This window comes from Salmo salar, chromosome ssa04, assembly GCF_905237065.1.
Source record: "Salmo salar chromosome ssa04, Ssal_v3.1, whole genome shotgun sequence".
In the NCBI taxonomy this organism is placed as follows: domain Eukaryota; kingdom Metazoa; phylum Chordata; class Actinopteri; order Salmoniformes; family Salmonidae; genus Salmo; species Salmo salar.
This window is the reverse complement of record NC_059445.1, coordinates 54,144,894-54,154,588: the sequence shown is the minus strand read 5'-3', so window position 1 is coordinate 54,154,588 and position 9,695 is coordinate 54,144,894. Positions and strand designations below refer to the sequence as shown.

Below are 9,695 nucleotides of genomic sequence, written 5' to 3'. Positions count from 1 at the left end.
AAAGCGCTATAGAAATGTAATGAATGATTAATTAATATGAATAGATTCATGTTAATCGTAATAGATTACAATACATCATGGACAACACAACCGCTAACTAGGCTTACTTTTAGTGCTTATTTTAATAATTCCTAACAAAAACTTGTTTTATTATTAGCTATGTTGTTACATTTTACCATAGATTAAATGACCAGATACTTACTCAGCAATTGTATGTAAATAATTAAGGGCTACAATCAGTAAAATAGTTTTGGTCCGAAAGAAAGAAAATCAAACACTGGAAGTAACGTTCAGAATTGGCGCTGTCCGTGGTGCTGACATCTTGTTTAAAATCCTACTGGCTTAGCCTGTCACCTCTCCTCATTTGATGCAGGCTACGTTCTCTGCACGGATGACGGAGAGGCTTCTAATGAATGAACACAAGGGTTGAATGGACAATTGTCAATGTTAGAATGGACAGCTGGTGGGCAGCACAGTAACCCTTAAATGGTTAGAACTTCATACATTTGTTGACGCAGGCAACATGCACGCAGCTTTCAACAGTAACTGTTAGCCAAGGGATCATAGCATACCATAGTGGTTCATGGCCACTGGGGGACACGTCTCCCATAAACAAGGACGGCGGACTCGTGACGCGTCAGGGATCGCCAATGCAAATGTGTATGCTCCCTCACTCCCTGCCATCTAGTTTTGTAACGATCTGCTCTTCCATGGAGAGGGAGAGAGAGTGGAGAAAGACGAGGAGCGGGGAGACAATTCTTAAACGTAACAATACAAACGTGGCTTCACTGGTTTTGGATATAAAATAGGAGCGAATATTTTAGATTTCAGAATACGTGGGAGAGAGTTTCGACCCTGAATCTGATAGCCTTCTGTATGATTACACGCAATCTTGAACCGTCGACAATCAAGGTAGGCTAAACGGTATTCAGATTTGTATTTTATAACACTGATTATGCATTATTGAGTAAATGTGCGCTTTGCAACTTGTTTTGATCCTCCATTGGGTGATATATGTTATTATGCCTTATACATTACACAGGTAGATTAACGCTGACAAAAATCATAGTTTATTATTTGACAGCGGGCATTATTTTCGAAAATGTTGCTTATCTATAGACTACTTCTAGAAATCATTAGAAATGCTGATCAGTTAGAGAAGTTGGCGGTTCGTGAAACACTAGAAACACATGATGTGCTCTGTGGTGGGAGCATAGTGTATGTGCAAACTGTTGCTTCTCTTGGTTGGTAGCCTAGTATTATGAACAAGATCCCCGAGAGGTAGCCTGATAAGGTCGAAACAGTAGAAAAGTCATACTATTGGAATTAGTGGCAAAAAAGACCTAAAAGGAAGGGTCATGGCCATAATACTGTAACATTACATTATGGTCTGGCTGCTGTCTTTGTGCAGACGGTTTAGTGCTGATTGCACCCCACTGGGCAAAACTGGTTGAATCAACATTGTTTGCACGTTGTTTCAGTCAAAAAAAGCATGTGACTCTTTGATTCAACGTGGAAAACTGATTAGATTCTTTCATCCAATTTAAATCCAATTACACAAACTTTTTTGTTGATTTCACATTGAATTCACGTTAGTGAATGCAACCTAATGTAAATCAAAAAGTAGACTTTGAACTGATATCTGTGCCCAGTGGGACAGTGAAACCTCTACTGTTAGTGGCTTTCATCTCTTGCCTGTCATGCACTACCTGGCATTTCTCCACTAACCTACTACTCCAGAATTAGAGAGAGAACTTGTCCAATTGAAGAGCACTAATTTCCATGTCTTGATCCGAGTTGCTGCTTGAACGTAATTGGTTTGTTATGGTACTGATCATCAAAAGATAGTTGACAAAGCCCAATCACAAACACCAGCCAGTGTGGAGCTTTACAAACGTACCAACACACTGATTTAAGTCAGGGAAACAGCAATATAATACAGATGGTGCTGTGATGCTGTCATGCTGCCAGTGTAATTGAGGCAGAATGGTGGAGATTTACGAAGCAAAGACAAGCGAAACAGAGAAACTAAGGATGTGCTGTAGCTAACAGGAAGATAACCTCTTCCCACACACCCATTAACACCAGATATAGTATCATACCAGGTTCAGAGGAAAGACAAACAACGAATAGCAAGGGAAATTACTTAATGCTCAGTGCTCTAGAACAGAAACACAATCCTATATGTCAACATGAGCTGAAATAACTTAATGCTCAGTGTTCTAGAACAGAAACACAATCCTATATGTCAACATCAACTGAAATGACTTTATGCTCAGTGCTCTAGAACAGAAACACAAATATGCCAACATGAACTATGGATCTAATCCCCCGAGCTATATACGTTTCCCTCCTATATTCTACAGAGGTCATATACACAGAGAAATATGTTCTGCCAATTTACATCAGACTTGCTTGCTTCTATTTTGTTGCCCTAGGTTTTTCCAAGAAACTACTGGCTTCCAGGGCTTGCTGGCTGTTCTGTTCCCTTGGAGATTACTGTAAAGTCTGGCGCTGCTGTGACATATCTGAGGGACCTGATTACACAGTGGTCCTTTTGGTTACCAGTCCAAAGGCATGGCTATGAACCACGAAGAGTCATTAACCATCTAAGGCTGCAGCCAGGTAGCCTACCTACTGTGTGACTGGACTGATGGGGCCTTGGGAAGGTTATAATGAGGTTTTAACCCTCACCATGCTCTCTGGAATGGTGGCTCACTAAGGGTCAAAGAGCCACCAGCTGAACAGTGGGGATGGCCACGCCCCTCTACAGGCTGCGTTGCTTCCTGCGGCGAGCTCAGATGCTCCTCCTCTTCCTGGGGATCGCCTACCTTATGGCGGGGAGCATCCTGCTGCTGCAGCGCTCCAGCCTGACCCTAAAGACCGCTCAGCCACCAGGCGACGCCAGTCTCCCTTCTCTCATGGCACTGCCAGCGCCTCCCACAGCCGTGAGGGCCTCCCCCGGCCTGGGCCTGAGGGCGCGCTCCAGATGGGCAGCCACCCAGGGTGTGTTGGGTGGTGGAGGGGGCATCAAGACGGGGCGACACTGGCCCACGTCCCGACACCTGGGGGTGCAACACCTGCACCACCGCTGGTTCCACGGTCTCATACCAGACACGCAGGAGCAGAGAGGTCCTCTACAACGCAATAGAAGCTACAAAGGTACCACCTACCTAATGTAACATAATTTACTTTGAGCGCCAACATGTCTGTAGTTTAACTGCTGACTGCATACCAGATCTGGGTTGAAATTGTATTTATTCCAGGCTTAATGACAGGACTGACAGGCTCAAATCTGCTGAAAATCTGTGTTACCTCTGCTCAATAGTGTGTTGTACTAAACAATTCATATTGTATAATGTTGTACAAATGGATTTGTAATATGGCTTTTCATTTACTGTTTTATTTTGACATGGCAAGGGACCTACATGGGCTGCTTCATGCATGATGCCAATGAACAAGCCCTGGGGGGAACCATGCTGTATGATCTGCGCAAAATGACCAGCTCTTTGTGTCAAGACACCTGCTCAGAAAGGTAATGAGTCTAGAGGAACCATGGTGAGCTGCTGCTATTTGGTTAATTATTCTGTCTCAGTCACTGGGATGAATAGGTCCTGTGTTTCAATGGGGAGCCAGGTGGCAGGATGGTGGTGGTGTGTAGTGGAGGGCCAGATCTGTGTTAGAGATGCAGAATGAGATATAGTGGGTATTAGGGGGTGTTAGTAATCATTAAAATTCATTACACAACTGAATAAATCAATTTATGACAAAACATTTAACAGGGCCTTATTTCACAGGAAGTCTAGAAGCAGGAAATGATTGCCACGAAAACAAATAGCCAATGCAAACATAATCAGACCATATGGACTGCTGGGAGGATATTCAGCCAGAATCATAAGCCTGTTTATGGTGGGGCTCAAAGCAAATGCTAAAAGGTCATTTTGGATATCTCCTCTCTTTCCAAGGAGAGAGGATAAAGAGACTTAAAGTAGGATGACTCATATAGCCCTTGGGATAAAAGACCCCCATCATCCACCCAGAACTATTACTGTGATTTTGTCAACAGTGAAAACTTACCAGCCAGCACCACTGAGAAATTAACGCTGGGCTTCACTGCTGCCTGCTCTGATTGATTCAATTAAAATGTTTAGTATTTATTTACACGCTGGCCTGGGGTTATGCAATCTGGTGTCCTATGGAACAAGGTAGCCCAAGGCTAATGATAGCCTGTGATTAAAGATAGCCTTGTTCTTATGATAGCATGTGATTAAAGATAGCCCTGGGCTAATGATAGCCTGTGATTAAAGATATCCCTGGGCTAATGATAGCCTGTGATTAAAGATAGCCTTGTTCTGATATCATCTGATTAAAGATAGCCCTGGGATAATGATAGCCTGTGACTAAAGATAGCCCTGGGCTAATGATAGCCTGTGATTAAAGATAGCCCTGGGATAATGATAGCCTGTGATTAAAGATAGCCTTGTTCTAAGGATAGCATGGGATTAAAGATAGCCCTGGGCTAATGATAGCATGGGATGAAAGATAGCCCTGGGCTAATGATAGCCTGTGATTAAAGATAGCCCTGGGCTAATGATAGCCTGTGATTGAAGATAGCCTTGTTCTAAGGATAGCATGTGATTAAAGATAGCCCTGGGATAATGATAGCCTGTGACTAAAGATAGCCCTGGGCTAATGATAGCCTGTGATTAAAGATAGCCCTGGGCTAATGATAGCCTGTGATTAAAGATAGCCCTGGGCTAATGATAGCCTGTGATTAAAGATAGCCCTGGGCTAATGATAGCCTGTGATTAAAGATAGCCCTGAGCTAATGATAGCCTGTGATTAAAGATAGCCCTGGGCTAATGATAGCCTGTGATTAAAGATAGCCCTGGGCTAATGATAGCCTGTGATTAAAGATAGCCCTGGGCTAATGATAGCCTTGTTCTAAGGATAGCATGGGATTAAAGATATCCCTGGGCAAATGATAGCCCTGGGCTATGATAGCATGTGATTAAAGATAGCCCTGGGATAATGATAGCCTGTGATTAAAGATAGCCCTGGGTTAATGATAGCCTGTGATTAAAGATAGCCTTGTTCTTATGATAGCATGTGATTAAAGATAGCCCTGGGATAATGATAGCCTGTGACTAAAGATAGCCCTGGGTTAATGATAGCCTGTGATTAAAGATAGCCCTGGGCTAATGATAGCCTGTGATTAAAGATAGCCCTGGGCTAATGATAGCCTGTGATTAAAGATAGCCCTGGGCTAATGATAGCCTGTGATTAAAGATAGCCTTGTTCTAAGGATATCATGGGATTAAAGATAGCCCTGGGAAAATGATAGCCTGTGATTAAAGATATCCCTGGGCTAAGGCACTGAGGTGAGTCAGTGGTGTATGTCTCCCTCTCTCTGCAGTGGTTACCGGTTCGCAGGTCTGGAGTACGGAGCAGAGTGTCACTGTGGTAACCGCATCAGCAGCCCGCGGGCCCAGGAGGAGGACTGTAGCCTGGGCTGCAGAGGGGAGAGGAGGGAGAGGGGAGCACCCTGTGGGGGCGTGGGGCGCCTCTCCATCTACAAGGTGGAGGAACAGCTCCCAGGACAGAGGAAATGTGAGTACACGCAACCTGGTATAGAGCACTGGCTGACTGAGCGGCTGTAATGTGCTTGACTAATCTCTGAACCCAGAAGCACTTCACATGTGTCCTGGCCAAAAGTGTCACGAGAGACCAGTGCTATACTAATGCATGCACTATATGAGCCGTAGCCACTATGCAGTTTAGTCATTTCCCATCTAGGGTAAGTAGATAATAGGTCGATTTCTATGGGCAACATTTGATTTAAGCTTGGCAGTGTAAGACTAATATGTTTGCATTGATCAACATTGCAGCTCATAAAGAGAAAATACATTGAATGCATTTAGCTATGTTTATAAGCTGTGGCCTGATGTCTGCATACCTCTGTTCTGCAGTCAGAAATGTCCGCTACAGTGGCTGCTTCAAGTTGCCAAAAAACACCACCATCGTCTTCCCTGTCTACTCCCTCCAGTCAAACTCCACGTCACAGTCCTGCATCGAGACCTGCACAGATAAGGTTTGATTCTGTTCCCAGCAAGAAACCCTGAAAACCACTGAACCATTTATTTAATCTTCACCACCAGCCCAGACCCCAGTCTTCCTCACACAGACCCAGGGGTGAGGTATCATGGATCATGGGCTGTCTCTGTCTCTGCCCCCCTCAGATGGTAGATTAGAATGGCATGGCTCTGTGTGATGGAGCTACTGGAACACCATTTGACTGTTTAAGGTTAAATGTCCCTCTAATGAGAAATAGATGGGCGCTGTAATCAGTCCTTCAACACAGTCTGGGTGCATCAGTAGGGTCCTCTGCTCGACTTTACTCTGCTCTACACACAAATGGCTGGGAGACAATATTGAATTTGATTTAGCCTATTCAGGTGTGTGTGTGTGTGTGTGTGTGTGTGTGTGTGTGTGTGTACACTTTTGTGCTTTGTGTGTTTTCACATTTGTGTAACTCCCAGTGTCAATAAACAAAGAGCACTGTCAGAGTCAGCCTCCATAGAAATTATAACTCCATATAGTGTGGGGGTGGTGCGGGCTATGCTATGTTGAATAGAAAAACTAGGACAACTTGTGCAAAAAATATCTGAACTTGGGAGAAAAAAAAAGGAATCAAAGGAAATAGGACAGGGGTGGTTCAGACATCTTATATAACCCACCCATCCCGTTACCCAAGGGTGAAATCACATCCAATCCACCAGAGGGGGAATGAGTGCCCAGTCATATTCCTTGAACTGTAAATTACTGGTTGAAGTTATGCCTCTGATGTTTTTAATGGTCCTGGTTCGGTACTGCAGGAGCTCCCACTGGCTGTGTTGAGGAACCCACACTGTTACTGTTCCCGGGCCTCGTCTCTGTTTAGACTGAACCAACGTCTGCCACCAGACCAGCCATGTCTGGAGACCAACGGCACAGCACACACTGTTGCCTCCACATCCCGTTCAGACCAATACTACTACCAGGTCTACCAGACACCTGTGCTTGGTGAGAGTCTTGAGTAGCCTTCATTTTCACTTATACTACAGTCCAAGATTTCAACCATAAAAATAACATACTGTCAAATATTCAGGCTTTATACTTTACTGTAACTGTAATTTAAACTCTTAGCAACAGCATGCTTCAATACAGTAGCTCAAAGATAGATCAATGGCCTGTGTCTATGGCGGTGTTCAACCCTGATGTTTCTGCCTCATTCAGACTCCAGGTGCAAAGAGAGGACGTTTCTACCTGAGAGGTCCACCTCCCTGGTGGCTCTCTCCAGCTTCCCCGGAGCTGGCAACACCTGGGTACGCCACCTGATCGAGCTCGTGACAGGCTACTACACTGGCAGCTTCTACTTCGATGGCACGCTTTACAACAGAGGTGAGGCTGAATGTGATCACAGCTCAGGTGTTGTGATGGATAATAATAACATATACCAGGAATGATTGATGTTTCTCTCCTGGAATATATCATTATATCATTTTCAAGCACGCGCTACCATTTTCTAAACCGTGGGCTCTCATAGAAAAATTCTAATGTATGTACTTGTACAGTACTTACAAATATCGATGACAGTAACTTGATCTTGACCTTTAGTGTTTTGTGACACGTGGCCTTGCGGAGGTTTGATCTTCTTGTGTATCTGGGGTTTTCTACCAGGTTTCAAAGGGGAGAAGGACTACTGGAAGAGTGGGCGTAGCATCTGTGTTAAGACCCATGAGAGTGGGCAGAGAGAGATCGAGATGTTTGACTCTGCCATCTTACTGATCCGTAACCCCTACCGTTCCCTCGTGGCAGAGTTCAACAGGAAGTGTGCGGGACACCTTGGCTACGCCACAGACAAACAGTGGAGGAGCAAAGGTAACACAACAATCACAGCTCAGTGGTTTGGGAAATGGACTGGGGGTTATGTGCCAACTAAGGCATGCACAAACCATTAAGGCATGCAAAAATGAAACACATAAAGAGATTTTGGTCAACTATTGGTCAAAAGTCTGTTTCAAACAAGGACAAATATTCAGCTGCCATATTGCTGCATAAACTGAATGTGAGATGTCAGCAATGTCTGCGCACAGCACACACTGATCAGATACCTCGGTTTCTTCTCTCCTCTGTTTACCTCAGAGTGGCCAGAGTTTGTTGACAGCTATGCCCCCTGGTGGGCGTCCCACGCTCTGAGCTGGCTGCAGTTTGGCCGTCGCCTGCTGGTGGTGCACTACGAGGACCTGCAGAGGGCGCTCTTTCCCCAGCTCCGCCTCCTCACCTCCTTCCTCAACGCCACCATAACGGAGGAGAGGCTGATGTGTGCCCAGAGCAACCAGGACGGTCACTTCAAACGCTCTGGTAGGGCCCAGCGGCCCTCCTTCGACCCCTTCACAGCGGAGTTGAGGAGCACCATTGACTCCTACATCAACACGGTGGACCAGGCCCTGAGGGACAGGAACCACAGCGGCCTGCCACACGACTACATACCCAGATGATCCTCCTCAGCTGATCCACACTGGAGTCCAAAAAGGACACGTCAACAAATAAAGGGGAGGGGGAAGGTGTAATATCTGCCACCACTCCAAAGGTAGTAGTCCAGTCTAGTCATTAGCATGGTTGGGTTAAAGGTTTTTAGATGTGTTGGAGAATTCTGTCAGCTACAGAACATTTTCAGAAGAGTGACTCAGAGGGAAAGTGACTGTATGAACACACCAATGGGTAATTGTTTGACACACTTGACATGTCGAACCCACTGTGAGTGGCTGCCGAGAGCGTAGTAACATTGAGTTAAACGTCAGTGTAAACTGTCAGTGTCACTGGGATAAAAACATGGCTGAACATTACAGCTCCTGCTGAAAGGTCTCAGGGCCAGAGCCAGAATCTCTCTATTAGAAGAAAATGGAAACATCCCCCTTTTCACTGCAGGCGTTGGGAGTATGGAGCAAGTGCCTGTCTGCAAAAACAATTCAATCAAGCATTGTAGACTGAGGCTTTCAGCTTTAAATGGAATCTTTAGGTTATTTCTGTTTGTTTGGGATTTTTGTATTGTTTATATCAGTTTTACTGGTAGAGGGCAGTTAAACAGAAAATGTGCCATTCAACAATGTCGATCGGATCGTTGTAATGGACTTATGCCAATTAAATCTCCATATGTTTAGCTCTATTGTCAGCTTTTCCATTACTGCTGGTGTTCGGTCATATACAGGCAGTTCTACACATGTATTCCTGGTGGTTTGTATGTTTGTAAGTGCGTTCCAGCTCTCCGAGAGCCCTAAAGTGACACGACATTGTGAACAGGCCTTTTGTATCACGTTCTGTACCTTATCTTGTTCAAATTGTGGCTGTGAATCTTGGTCAAATAGGTTTCTAATGTTTATCAGGGAGAGTGTAGGCTACCTCGTGAGAATAGAATACTTACACTTGAATGCAGTTTCACAAATGATCATTTTAATTGCATGCCTATTGTTCAGTCTGTGACAGCAAACAAGTCAACACATTGGAAAGATAATGTCCAGATAGGCATTTAAGATAAACAAAAAATGTGTCATAATAAATCTAAAAGCTGGATCCATGCACAGACAGACGACAGCAGTGGCATAGTGGTGGAACAAAACAAACAGTTTAATTAGAAAATAAAAGGTGTGACTCTC

General features: G+C 44.6%; 1 protein-coding gene across 1 annotated transcript; it reads left to right on the top strand.

Moving 5' to 3' along the window:
• The first annotated feature begins 369 nt into the window (after positions 1 to 369).
• Positions 370 to 9,695, top strand: LOC106603547 (WSC domain-containing protein 1). The gene is made up of 9 exons (XM_014197384.2): positions 370 to 912; positions 2,439 to 3,162; positions 3,421 to 3,535; positions 5,417 to 5,610; positions 5,970 to 6,091; positions 6,876 to 7,062; positions 7,276 to 7,440; positions 7,720 to 7,920; positions 8,185 to 9,695. Exons 2-9 carry the CDS (start codon positions 2,754 to 2,756, stop codon positions 8,538 to 8,540), a joined length of 1,749 nt encoding a protein of 582 aa, XP_014052859.1. The 5' UTR covers positions 370 to 912; positions 2,439 to 2,753; the 3' UTR covers positions 8,541 to 9,695.

Excerpts from the sequence above, each read along its gene's own strand:
- LOC106603547 (XM_014197384.2), top strand. The coding sequence starts at position 2,754 with ATGGCCACGCCCCTCTACAGGCTGCGTTGCTTCCTGCGGCGAGCTCAG. Across the intron at positions 5,611-5,969 it reads GCTCCCAGGACAGAGGAAAT|TCAGAAATGTCCGCTACAGT; the intron begins GTGAGTACACGC and ends TCTGTTCTGCAG. Across the intron at positions 7,063-7,275 it reads CTACCAGACACCTGTGCTTG|ACTCCAGGTGCAAAGAGAGG; the intron begins GTGAGAGTCTTG and ends TGCCTCATTCAG.